A 14,861-nucleotide genomic window follows, 5' to 3' on the forward strand; every position below is an offset into this window, starting at 1 on the left:
TCTGTTTTATTTGTATGAGAGTCCATATCCCCCTACCACAGGGGTGAGAGGTCTCTAACTATCATAAAATAAATTCAAGACTCAAAAATCTCCTACATGCTAAATTTGGTTCCATTTGCTTGATTAGTACTCAAATTATAAGGAAATTTGTATTTCATTTGTATGGGAGCCCACCCTCTTAAAAGGGAAAGGGGTCGTAATACACCACAGAAAAAAAATTCTGCCATCTAAAACTCTCACATGCCAAATTTGGTTCCATTTGCTTGATTAGTTCTAAAGTTATGAGCAAATTTGTATTTCGTTTGAATGGGAGCCCCCCCCCCCCCTCCTAAAAAGGTAAGAAGTCCTAATTCATCATGGGAAAAATGGTTGCCTCCAAAAACACCCACATGCCAAATATGGTTCCATTTGCTTGATTAGTTCTCGAATTATGAGGAAATTTGTATTTCATTTGTGTAGAATCCCCCCCTCTTGAAGTGTGGAAGGATCCTAATTCACCGTAGAAAATATTTTTGCCTCCAAAAACCTCCACATGCCAAATTTGGTTCTATTTGCTTGATTAGTTCTCGAGTTATGAGGAAATTTGTATTTCATTTGTATAGGAGCCCCCCCTCCTAATGTGGGAAGAGGTCCTAATTCATCACAGAAAAAATTCTTGCCTCCAAAAACACCTACACGCCAAATTTGGTTCCATTTGCTGGATTAGTTCTCGAGTTACAAGGAAATTTGTATTTCGTTTGTATAGGAGGCCCCCCCCCCTCTTAAAGTGGGGAGGGGTCCCAATTCATCATAGAAAAAAATTTTGTCTTCAAAAACACACACATGCCAAATTTGGTTCCATTTGCTTGATTAGTTCTCGAGTTATGAGGAAATTGGTATTTCATTTGTACAGGAGCCCCCCCTCTTAAAGTGAGGAGGGGTCCTAATTCAACATAGAAAATTTTCTTGCCCTCGAAAACCTTCACATGCCAAATTTGGTTCCATTTGCTTGATTAGTTCGAGTTATGAGGAAATTTGTATGGAAACCCCCCCTCTTAAAGGGGAGAGGAGTTATAATTCCCCTTATAAAGAGGGGAGCGGTCTAAAATTACCCTAAAATAAATTCTTGTCACCGAAAACACCCACATGCCAAATTTGGTTCTATTTGCTTGATTAGTTCTCGAGTTATGCAGAAATTTGTGTTTCATTTGTATGGGAGCCTCCCCCCCTATCAGTGGGGGAGGGGTCTCTAACCATCACTTAAACCTTTCCTGGCCCCAAAAACCTCTACATGCAAGTTTTCACGCCGATTGGTTCAGTAGTTTTTGATTCTATAAGGAACACAGGACAGACAGACAGACAGACAGACAGACAGACAGACAGAAATCCTTCTTTATAGGTATAGAAGATTACGAGTCTTTCAGCCGTTTCAAAATTGTTTGAAATTATATTGCAACTTCAACACGGTTTTATGCCCAAACGGTGTGTCACTACAAACTTATTGAACTTATTGACCAACTGATAAAATAAAAGATGTACTATTCACAAAACTGAGAGATAAAATTACAATGGACAAAAACACAAATGTTGTGTTGCGACCAATGTCAAAAGTCGTACAGAGGAGAAACTAGTCAATTTTTACACAAACGAATAGAACAGTATTAATCTATACCTATAAAATTGGATTTCTGTCTGTCCGTATGTTCCTTATAGAATCGAAAACTACTGAACCGATCGACGTGAAAATTTGCATGTAGGGGTTTTTGGGGCCAGGGAAGGTTCTTGTGATGGTAGAAGGAAGGGAGGAAGACCCATCGCCCCACTAAGAGGGGGGGCTCGCATACAAATCTATGCCCATAAGAATGAATTTCTGTCTGCCCTATGTTCTGTATAGAATCGAAAACTAGTGAACCGATCGGAGTAAAAATTTGCATGTAGGGGTTTTTGGTGCCAGGGAAGGTTCTTATGATGGTTAAAGATCCCTCCCCCCACTAAGAGGGGGGCTTCCATACAAATGAAATTCAAATTTCCTCATAACTCGAGAACCAATCAAGCAAATGGAACAAAATTTGACATGTGGGTGTTTATTGAGACAAGAATTTTTTCTATGGTAAATTGAGACCCCTCCCCTCTTTAGGAGCGGGGGGGGGGGCTCCTATACAAATGAAATACAAATTTCCTCCTAACTCGAGAACTAAGCAAGCAAATGGAACCAAATTTGGCATGTGGGGGGTTTTGGAGGCAAGAATTTTTTGAAGTAGGACTACTTCTTTGATTTCAATATTGGGGTGCACTTTAGAAAAACGAAAAGGGAACATGTAACGAAAAGTGGTTATGGTTTGCACGCTTATAACTCAGTCATCCGATTCTAGAGATATTGGAATCAATCGATTGGAAATTTTTCAAAAAATTCATTAAACACAGTAGATTACATGTTTCCCTAACAGACGTTTAATAATTGAGAAAATATGAGTCGAGTATTTAATATTTCATTATTTGCATTTTTTTGCCTTCTCGCGTCAGTGCTTCCCTAGCACGGATGACAGAAATATATACGAGATGAGTTATGGGTTAAACTTCCTTTCCTTACCTTCTTCGGTCACCAGCTTTCGTTGGCGAAACATCAGCCAGCAGCAGCTAGCTTGCGACGCATCGGACAGCCAGTTTTCGAGACATATCGGTGGCAAATTGGCAACTTTAAAGGTTGTATTGTATTTGAAACTTTGTTTGCCTCTGCCTCGGTGTGCGTCATCAGTCTGTCGCCGACTTTCGTTGGCGAAACATCAGCCAGCAGCAGCTAGCATGCGACGCATCGGACAGCCAGTTTTCGAGACACATCGGTGGCAAATTGGCAATTTTAAAGGTTGTAATACAACTTGTATTTGAAACTTTGCCTTTGCCTCGGTGTGCGTCATCAGTCGGTCGCCGACTTTCGTTGGCGAAACATCAGCCAGCAGCAGCTAGCTTGCGACGCATCGGACAGCTAGTTTTCGAGACACATCGGTGGCAATTTTAAAGGTTGTATTTGAAACATTGCCTTTGCCTCGGTGTGCGTGATCAGTCGGGAGTCGGTCCCGACTTTCGTTGACGAAACATCAGCCAGCAGCAGCTAGCTTGCGACGCATCGGACTGCTAGTTTTTGAGATACGTCGGTGGCAAATTGGCAATTTTAAAGGTTGTATTTCCACCATTTGTCTGCGGATCAACCTTACTGAAAACAGTAATTTTGTTTATTGCTAGATTCCCGAGATAAAGTCAACGGTCCACAGGTGTTGTACAAAATACAACAGCGCAAGTAAACCTTCCGTTACTGCGCAACGGGGAATCTATTACATGAAATTCGTACAAAAATCACCGGATTTGGCATTGGGAGACGAATTGCTCTACATTCGTAGTCCTACTTCAAGCCTGCGCCAGTGCCACTAGGCATGGACCCTTATACTTTTTAATGATGGTTTGAGACCCCTCACCCCTGTGGTAGGGGGTTAAGGACTCTCTTACAAGTAAAACAGAAATTTTTGCGTAACTCAAAAACTAATCGAACTCGAGAAATTTTAGACTCTTCCATAAAACATTAATCAATAACAAGACCACCAAAAACTATCAATAGTAACATTAGATAATTCAGCGCGAGACGGTCACAGGCCGCGAGTGTTGCCGGCGACCTGCCGTCGGAAGCGACGGCCACTGCGGGGGGCAGCCCCCCGTAGAGATCACCTCTATCTAGGTTTATTTATTTTCCTAGATCTACTGACCTCTATTACTTTCCTTCAGTTGGGTCACCCCTGCGAAATGGTTTTTCGCGAAATGGTATTCTGCGAAACTGTATATTCCGCGTAATGGTCAATCGAGAATTGGTATTCCGCAAAATGGTATTCGATGAAATGGTTTGTAATTATGGCGAATATTTAAATGCTATCTGGTTTATTTTATCAGGCTAAGCAATGGGAGGAGTTGCTTTCTACTCTACTGTGAGGATATTAAAACATCCATGAACTCCCCAGAAACTTGCAAAACTCAAGATTGTGATAAAGGTCATCCGAGATTCACGATCTATGTACAACACAGTTTAATTTGTGGCAATACGAAGTTTGTCGAGTCAACTAGTAAGTCATAAATACTGCATATATCTAGAACTTTATAATGATCTGCAAGACATTTGCATACAAATCTGCAAATCTGGTATACCTGCTGGTCAACTAGAATGCTCGATTTAACTGCTCGACTTGAAAGCTCGACTCAACTGCTCGTCTGGACTGCTTGACTGAACAGCTTGATTCTACTGCTCGACTCGACTGCTTGGATTCAACTGTTCGACTCGCCTGCTCGAGTCGATATCAAATCGATTCATTTGAATCGGTTCGCGGAAGAAAATGGACGGTTCAGAGTCACTCACACAAAAAAACCAATTAGCCGATCTACAGAATCAGCACAGTGAAGATAATGTTTTTATTCAGTTAAATAAAACCCTATGTGACCAGTAAAGCTCAAAGAACTAATACAAAGATTAAACATCTTCGCAAACACTAGCAAATGAAATATATCCGCAGTTTCCTTGACAGGCATTTATATTTTCCTGATCATAAGACTCGGGCTCAATTAGTGTTACTATATTCGATTGGACGTTCTCAAATGAAATTCAGCTTCAACTACATTATAAATCGGCCTTCCTTTTGATGTAATTGATGGTCTCTCACTTGGTTTGTTTACATTTTGTAGTTGGGCCCTTCTGCAAACTTGGTGCCGAACCTATCATACATACTTATTGAGATAAAATATGTTCAAGCGCGTAAATTAGGATGTTTCCTGAAACAACAAGTTTGCAACACAAATGTTCCATAAACATTGTCTAGGTTCTCTAGGAGAGAAGGTGTGAGCTTTTTTTGAATGAAAATAGGTAAAACACGAACCAGTTCTATATAAGATAAAAAATGGTATCTTCAGTATTTTGAATAGATAAACATACTTTTATGTACGATTCATAATTATATAGTTGAAACCTTCATTTGATAGAGATACGCACACAAATACCCGCGCAAAATAGACTTCAGTGTATCATGGGTTTTGTAAAAATGAGAACCACCCTACTACTAATATAATATACCCCACTACTAACATAATTTTCAATTAAATTTCCATTCTGCAACACTGTATTATGCAAAATAAAGAAATTTCTGACTTTCATCATATGCGCGATTTGTTTGCGTCGGTTGCATCAGTAAAATATGGCGTCATATTGCGAAATAGTTCTCTACCGATTTCTCTACAGTTCTATCTAGCAGGTAGCGTAGAGTATAAGTAAAGCTCTACCAAACACAAAACGAACGTGTATACACTGTAGAGTTTTTGTAGTAGAGAACTCTCCCATAGAGTTGCTGTAGAGCTCAACCAGTAAGCTTTACAGGGTGTATACACTGCACTACCTATCTCTACGTGAGATTTTTCTCTAGCTCTACTTGAAAAACTCTATAGTGGACACTTGGCTTTACGGCTAAGGCATACGCATTGTTTTTTGCTGATGTCTACAGTTTTAAGACCCTGTATTGCTCGCTCGTGCGCAGTGTTCTAGAGTACGGAAAGCAAATGTGGGCGCAATACCATGTAGTCCACATCAACCGAATCGAACGTGTGCAAAGGAAATTTATTAGATACGCTCTCCGGAATCTTGGCTGGAGGGATAGAATAAACCTACCACCGTATGAAAGTCGTTGCATGCTGATCGGCCTACCAACGTTGTCAAGTAGGCGATTATTTCTGCAACGAATGATAATCTTCAACGTCCTAGCGGGCAACATCGACTGTGCAGATATACTGAGCAAACTACGCTTCAACACGCCATCCCGAGTGATGCGCCAAACTGAGTTTTTCGACAATTGCCTCATGGAAGGAATAACCCGCTGGAAGTTTGCAGCAGTCGTTCTAATGATATGTATTACTTGTTCGATTTTGGTTTGTCAAAAAATGTATTTAGGCTAAGAATCTATAATATTTAGTTAATTAAATAAGTTTTATGTGTATGCGCTGTTCTTAAATTAAAAATTAAAATTAAGAATCAATAGCATTCTTTATTTGGGTCGGCGCGTAGTAGATTTTCCGATCGATTAGTGCACAAATATGGAAAATCGAAACTCGCTAAGCTGTTTGCGTTCAAAACCTGACCACTGTTCAAGAGATTTTTTGGAATGGCCCCTATACCAGTTACCTTCCTGAAAGACATAGCAAAGCAAAGCCTAGGTGCTACATTCCGTTATCGAAACTTGACGTTCTGTTTTTATACGACAGACTGTGCAGCCAGTTGTTAGAGTGCAGGACAGGAGATTGTATACAAGACACGACCGCATATAGGTGCCGCAGGACTACGTAAGTCCTCTTTGTGGCGATAGTAGCATATATCCATGCATGGAATAATACGATTCTACATGTATACATGCTACATGCAGAATATATAGGGTTTGTTAAGACTGCGGGTTGAGAATATTTAATTATTTTCGAATGAATATTAACAGCGCCTCAAATCTTACTTCAACATCAATAGTTAGTTAGACATAGGAATATGTATTTATGTATTTGATTTGATGATATCAAAAAATTATTATGTTAAAATGGTTTGGTTATGCTACAGGTTTAGTAATCCAAATTTTTGCAAGTCGATAATTTTTTACAGCGTTTTATTCATTCTCATGATTGAAAGCTACTAAATAAGCTAAAGTTATTTGCGAAATGTTTTGTACTGCCTTATAGTGAGCTGACAGTCAAATAAACATTATCATCACTACGGGTCTCTCCTGCCTTGTCTTGTCCATCATTTTCGAAAGAAATTAATCTAAATGTAATGTTTGACTATGGAAACTATGTAAAGAATTGCCAGAAATTAACTGATGCAAAGCAGCAAACGAAATATTCAAAACTATTCTCGGATAAGAGAGTCGCTGATTTTCCTCGCTTTGAGAATTCTGTGTCACATCACATGCACAAATGCAAGACAACAGTTTCGAACAAATTCTTGCAGTACCTATATGGATACAATCTAGCAAAAGGAAAGGATGACCGCTCACTTTTTGATGACGTTTCACCTTCAGCACATCAATTTGGACTAATTTCAATCTTAAATGTTGAAGGCGGTTGAAGAAAAGGGGTGGTTTTATGCTTTAAGAAAATTGGTTACCTTCAGGACATCACATTGGACTAGGTTTAATGCTGAAACTATAACATGGTAGAAGAAGAGGGGTGGTTTTGTACTCTGAGGTACTTCCCAAGCACAGTTATCAAATTGGTACTGATTTAAGTGCCGTAAAAAATCTTCGACCTATTGAGACGAAGAGTTTCTATCACTTTTTTGCAAAAAAACACGTGCAAACCATGATGAGGTCTTTTCTTCGACCAATCAGGATGCGAGGATTTCTAGTTGGACAATGCTTCATTATTTTCAATTTTTCAATAGTGTACACTAACGAAATAATAGCGTTATTCATTCTTAGATGTCACGATCGATTCGTGCAAAAATGTAGAAAATCTATCGCGAAACGGCTAAGCTGTTAGCATTCAAAACCTGATCACTTTTCGAGAGATTTTTTGGAATGACACTCTATCTAGCCAAGCCTTGCCACAAGACGTAGTCCTACGTCAAAAAAAAACAATGCTATGCTAGCTCATTGTATTGATATTAAATAAATCAAAATTTAACATGAACAAGCTGCTATTGCAACTATTCTGATACTTAGCCTGGTGTAATGTCACTACGGCCGCTCAGTACAATTAGGGTGTCGACTCAAATCCAAAAATAAAATTCCCTGACTTTCCCTGATTTTCCCTGATGCTTCAAATATTTTTCCCTGACCCTCAAAACTCGAATATCAAGCTTATTTGGGCGATTTCCGGCTTAAGTTTTTAACCCTTTAGCATGGCTTATGCGAGCTACTGAAAACTAAAGCTAGATTTCTTCATGTCTTTAGAACATATATCAAAAATTCTTAACCTATTTCTTACCAGCGTTTCGAAAACGCCCTCTTCTATCGAGTCTAGGGACAGTTATGTTTGAGGTATCAACATGAATCCAAAGAAACAAAGATTGAGAAATAATCTAATATTCTAATCCACCTGTTTTTGCACAAAGCTTAGATGTTACATACAAAAAAATTACAGCCGTGTAAACATAACAAATCTTGCTAATTTTCAGTCAGCTCAAACTAGTAACTTTGCCGCTGGAAGGTGGACACATGTCTGCGAGTTTTCAGTTAAACTAAAACAAAACTTTCCTGGAAGTTCCAGCTTGTTATCTTTGCTGCAAAAAGCATGGGGTTAAGGAAATGATTCCCCAAAGTACGAGCTTCGAGGTACGGCAAAACTTTAGCTAGATATATTATTAGAAAATGTCCAAATGGCAAATATTTTAACCCTCAATGGTGGACAGTTAAGACTAAAGCTGTGTGTCATGATTTCGGATTGCAACTATCGAGGCTTGAAAGCAACATTGACTCGAAGGCAGTTCGGTGGCCGGCCGTTCGTTCCGATGACCGTATATGGGTGTTGAGAATTAAGGCAAATTCTTCAACTACAGCTTAATCAACGTATAGTCACCAACAAATCATAAATTCTATGGTACTAGGGACGAATTGAACCGCCCAGTTAGCTTCGAGGTACGATGCTGATCTAACAAGCCAGTTGTGGTCGAATCTCGGCTAGCCGGTTTTTGTTAGACAGAACCAGTAGGATCGTTGCACTGACCCCGTAATTTTCCTGTACTCTAACAGCCGGCTGCGAAGTCTGTCGATAAAGAAGGATAATGTCTAGTGACGGTTAAGACTTTGCTTTGCTTTGCTAGGGACGAATTCTATGACAGGTTCGAAAGGATTTATGTGGGGTGTGCACGACTTGAAAATTCAAGACTCTAGCTCCCAGATCGATCGTGTTTAACGGTCAAAACTTTTTGGAAGTCACAATATACATCTTGACCACTATCTTGTCGTAAAATCCACGCAAGGTTATCGAAATCGGCGAAGGCTCGCACTGAGAGGATGTTGCATTTCAACATCTAGCGCAGTGATGGCTAAACTGCGGCCCGCGGGCCGCATGTGGCCCTTTGAGATAATTTGTGCGGCCCGCGGACTGATTTGAAAGATGGTGGACTTAGGAAAAAAATTTTTGATGACATAGGAGTCCCTCAGTTTAATCGTTATGCCTCGTGCATGTTGTGAATCTGAATGCTTTCCGGTTTAAATCTTATGGTGATTCCTAGAAAATGGTTTTTGTTGTCACCTATTTTACATTTTGTTATGCACAGGAATGGCCAGACATTATTGCGGCCCGCGGCATTCATGGGCGATCTGATTTGGCCCGCACCATGCCTATGCCTGGGCACCTCTGATCTAACGGTTTACGGCATATGACGTTGCAGTGGAGTACACCAGAAAGCTTGATCATCGAATCGCAGAACAGCAGGACGAAAGGGAATAAGACGTAAGTAGGCTGTGGAGGATCCGCCATGGCGCCAACAACTACGAAGGAAGTGATAGGCACGACGTGGGGAAGACAATCACCCTTATTCTGCGAGTCACGTGACTCAATACGACAATTGTCACTCGCCGTGACTCGCCATGGCGAGTCGAATTGAGTGCTGTCACCTAGGTGACAACCGTGTCACCTAGGTAACACCCCGTGTCACCTAAGTGACAAACCGTGTCACCTAGGCGACAATTGTCACCTCATTCGCGATGACTCCAAATTAGTTACGTCACTCGCCTCGCAGAATAAGGGTGAGTGTAACAGCTTGTTTGATGTCGAATGCCAGAAAATGACAGATGAGAAGAACCAGGCCAAGAGTCGCATGCCCACTGCGGATCACGTCAGAACAGAGAAATATGTAAGCTTTCTGCGTATTACGTAACCAGCAGAACCAGTCCGAAGGTTGCCAACTCTCATAAGCGCAAATTCTACAGAACGTTAATGCTCCCGGTAACCCTTAACGGACATGATTCATGGACACTGAAGGAAGATGATCAATGCTTGGGGCTTCTGAGTGTAAAATTCTGCAATTGGTGAAAACGCTGTAGATCGCGTGTAAATAACAGTATGTATCCCGCTTTGTGCTCTCGATGTCTGCAGCGTGAAGTGCGTGAGGCCTGCCATTGCCGATTACGAGCACTACAGCGAGTGAAGTCTGACAATTGTACGGCGCAAAACAAATAAAAAATTTACGGCAAACTGAAAGATAATCGAATCGCCACTAGACATGTAACAAGTTTTAATTCAACCGATCAATCTGCGTATATTTTACACGAAAATTGATTTGATTCCAAAGTTGATCAACAATATTGCCGGGTAAACAAAATTTCCCTGATTGAATTTCGAAATTCCCTGATATTCCCTGATTTCCCTGATCCAAAAATGAATTCCCTGATATTCCCTGATTTTCCAGGTTTTTCCAGGAAATCGACACCCTGAATTTACTGCAGTGCAACAAGATACTGTTTCACACGTAACAAAAGTTGTATTCCTCTTTTAATTCTTCGAGGTAATGTCACTGCTGCCATATGAACGAGTGAAGTCCTGAACTGATCAAAATAAAATGGGGTGATGTGCGAGCTGTTTTCATAGCTGCTGGATGATGACAGTGTGTGTTTCTGGATGCTAGTGTGTATGCTACTGTGTGCGAGTTTTACATTCGGCTGGAGTAGGAACATCTTTTACTTTGGCGAAGAACATAGATACGTTGCACGTAAATAATTACCTCGAGTATTTCATCCCCAACTTCAAATGATGACGAGGATACTAATCCTTTGGGATTAATTCCAGCAATAAAGCATGCCAACTTTGTTCTATCTCGATGTCCAGCTAGTGACAAGCCTAAATTAGAATTTCCGCTGCGCTCGATAGTATAGCATTCCACACGGCCAAGCGCCCCGTAGCGTTTCTTTATTTTATCTAAAAAAAAAAGAATGTTTAAGTTACCAAAATTTAGGTTACAATTATTTTAAAATTGTATACTCTTCTGTTAGACTCATTCTAATGATCGTAGCTCATTTTATACCAGGCAGCTTGCGAAACCGCACTCTACTCGATTCTAGAAAAGGCTAGGCTTAAGTAAAGACCACCTAAATCTACGCAGCAGTTTTTGAAAATTCAAAAAACACTAAAATGGCGGCCATTTTGTCAAAAAAGGTGTTTTATCATTGTCTTATTTATAAAAATGGCTTTCTGTCGGGATGTTCCTTATAGAATTAAAAACTACTGAACCAATCGGCCTGAAAACTTGCATGTAGAGGTTTTTGGGGCCAGGAAAGGTTTAAGTGATGGTTAGAGACCCCTCCCCCACTGATAGGGGGGGAGGCACCCATACAAATGAAACACAAATTTCTGCATAACTCGAGAACTAATCAAGCAAATAGAACAAAGTTTGGCATGTAGGTGTTTTTGGTGACAAGAATTTATTCTATGGTAAATTGAGACCCCTCCCCTCTTTCGAAGGGGAATTATAACTCCTCTCCCCTTTAAGAGGGGGGGGGGGGCTTCCATACAAATTGCCTCATAACTCGAGAACTAATCAAGCAAATGGAACCAAATTCGGCATGTGATGGTTTTCGAGGGCAAGAAAATTTTCTATGGTGAATTAGGACCCCTACCCACTTTAAGAGGGGGGCTCCTGTACAAATGAAATACGAATTTGCTCATAACTCGAGAACTAATCAAGCAAATGGAACCAAATTTGGCATGTAGGTGTTTTTGGAGGCAAGAATTTTTTCTATGATGAATAAGGACCTCTCCCCACTTTAGGAGGGGGGGGCTCCTATACAAATGAAATACAAATTTGCTCATAACTCGAGAACTAATCAAGCAAAGAGAGGAAAATATATAGTCTGGGTAATAATGAATCAAACTGACGCACTAGAAGTTCAGTTGAACCAACTTGGGAAGAGGTTGGAAATCTACGTTATACCAGGAGACGGGAGTTGTCTTTTTGGAGCTTTTCTACATCAAGTGTTCGGCATTACAAGTGATTTTCTTGCTTACCAAGAAACGGTAAAAGTGTTGAGACGGATTATTGCGAATCACATCAGGAAGAACAGTGAGCGTTTTGCTTGTTATATTTGCCCGGAAATCAACTCTGTAACAGAGCTACGAGGTAATGCGATGAATAGATTTTTGACAGGTCTTGAGCATGAAAACTCTTGGGGAGGAGAAGAGTGTATCGTTGCACTGATGGAGATTTTTCAGATTGAGGTGGTAGTTATTCAAAGAAACGCTATAATTCGATTTGGAGAGGGTGTTTTCAATGAATCATGCTATATATATTATCATCAAAGCAGTAATTACAGCGGTAAGGAAGAAGGAAGAAATCACTACGATAGCGTAATTTCGGCTTATGACTTAGAAGGCTCTCACGTGAATCAACATACCTGGCCCAAATTACGTTACAAATCTAACTTGAAGGTATTTGTGACGATGTTTCAGACCGGAAGTATTTGCGTTATGCCATCAGTTTAAGTCAGATTCGAATATTCCCATAATGTTACTTTCAAAGGAACTCTCAATTCGCAAGGAAGAATATCATAACTTAAACAAAGACGTTGTAGCTAAAATGAATAAGCCACCAGAACTTCAAGGTTTAAGTGAACAAATTTGGTTTGATCTCATATCTTATACAAATATATTGGGTAGAGGCATAACGATATTCAGCAGCATTGGGATTAAATTGATCGAACTTTCCCCGGTGTTTGATCCTCCTCAGCGTTCTAAGAGACTCCTTTTGTGTTTCAAAATAGATTCACATGAAATAGGAAGCATCATATAGTCGAGGGAAAAAGTCAGTTCTGAAAGCTCCACGGAGACTAATAAGGAGGCGTTGAACATGATGCATACCGCCCAGCCTAGCTTCGAGGTACGATGCTGGTTTAACAAGCCAGTCGTCGTATGTTCGAATCTCGGCTAGGCGGTGCTTGCTAGTTAGAGTCAGTAGGATTGTTGCACTGGCCCCGTAATTTTCCTGTACTCTAACAGCCGGCTGCGAAGTCTGTCGATAAAGAAGGGTAATGTCTAAAGACGGTATAAACCCATGGCTTTGCTTTTTTGAACATGATAAATTCTGGTATTGAACCTTGTGTTTCAGAAATTGGATGTACAGTAATTTCTTGGAATATTCGCGGTTGCAGCGGTTGCAGCAGACTTGAAAAAAGGGCTGCTATCGATAACGTTTTGACAGCAAATAATGTGGGAATTGTTTTGTTGCAAGAAGTCAACATTGAATGTACATATGCAGATACTACAAATTATAGATGGCATATTCACAAATCTGTTGATAACAAACAACGTGAGTTAGCTATTTTAATCAAAAAAGCTTCTGGAATTATTATTACGAGTTTGAATAGCATTAATAGTTACATTATGAAGGTCAATGGAAACTATGGATACTATTCACGACAGTATAGTTTTACACTATTCAATGTCCACGCGCCTAATAATAGTATTTCTTATTTCTTGGCAAAATTAAGTGTTGCATTCTTGCATTGCGAAGACAAAAACAGAGTTATCATATGTGGTGACTTCAACGCACAAATTGGAACGAAAGATATTGAGCCTTCAGAGAGATCGTTTATTGGAAAATTTACAGGCCACGAGACTTCAAATCCTGCTTTTGAAAACCTTTGCAAGAACACACAGGTTGATAATCAGGAGTACGATGTCACATTTCTCATTATATTCTACGTGGTTCACAAAGACTAAATCATCGCAAATAGATCATGTCTTGAGCACATCTAATTCTAAATTGTTCATTAAGAAACTGAGAGCTGTTAGGGTGGATGAGGACAAACTTATAAAGTTTAAAATCGTATGCAAATCATGCAAAATTTCCCCAACTACAAACGAAACCCGCCCCAGAAATTCTCAACAAGTTCTGGATACAGGCTTTTGTATTGACTGGGACCCAAAACTTCTTCAAGATGATAAGTTTAGGAAACAATATCAAGAAAAATTAGCGTCCATAACGCTTGAAGCGAACGACCCCCTATGTTCAATATCAGAAATTTGGGATAAATTTACCGGTATGTTAAGATCAGCAGCGCGAGCATCTATTCATGTTTTACGTAAAATTCCAACTTCTCCTACCAGGAGAAAAGCATCATCAGATCTTAAGAAAAGTCTATTTTGGAAGAAAAGATACCCGTACAATATAAAATGAATTAACGATTACATACAACGTCGTACTGAATTTAAGACACTTTGCGATAAAAAGAAAGAAAAAGATGAAATTATTTTCTTCGAGAACCTGCAACAGTTTAAACCTTTGGAAAGAATTCGTAGAACATACAGATACTTGAAAAAATTTAAACACAAAAAGCGCGTTCCTAAACTGGCTCATATCTCCTTGCATCATTGGAAGGAATCTGAAACAGAGGATATGATTCCAGACTTAATAATGCAGGGTCTACCAGAGCAAGAAATGTTTCCAAATGAGTCGCATATTGACACGTTTATCTCAAACAGTAAAAATGGAAAAGCACCAGGAGCTGATGCTATTCAAATCGAATTGATAAAATATGCTAACGAAGCAACTATAACAGAGTTTAAAACAATCCTGTGCAGGGTGTGGAATGACAATTGCCTGCCAGATGCCTGGAAAAGATCTATTTCCATTCCAATCCCAAAAAAAAAAAGAATGCCAATAAGGTCAACGATTTCAGAAAAATCGTTCTTACTAGTATTGGATACAAAATTTACGCCAGCTGGGTTCTGGGTTATTTAATCGAAAACTCTTCCCCGATTGGAACCCATCAAGCAGGATTTCTACACCAAAGGTCTACGGTTGATCATATCTTTACAGCCCGGCGAATTCTTGAGGAAAAGTGGAATGCTGGTGATGATCTTATTGTAATGGCTTTGGATATACA

General features: G+C 39.8%; 1 protein-coding gene across 1 annotated transcript in view; it reads right to left on the reverse strand.

The window, feature by feature from the left end:
* Nucleotides 1–14,861, reverse strand: part of LOC128740138 (inactivation-no-after-potential D protein) — a 348,822-nt gene that overhangs the window by 309,485 nt on the left and 24,476 nt on the right. The window contains exon 5 of the mRNA XM_053835653.1: nucleotides 10,706–10,899. Coding sequence (XP_053691628.1) covers nucleotides 10,706–10,899 — 194 coding nt within the window. The remainder of the gene's footprint in view (nucleotides 1–10,705; nucleotides 10,900–14,861) is intronic.

Source organism: Sabethes cyaneus, chromosome 3, assembly GCF_943734655.1.
Source record: "Sabethes cyaneus chromosome 3, idSabCyanKW18_F2, whole genome shotgun sequence".
Classification (NCBI taxonomy): Eukaryota; Metazoa; Arthropoda; class Insecta; order Diptera; family Culicidae; genus Sabethes; species Sabethes cyaneus.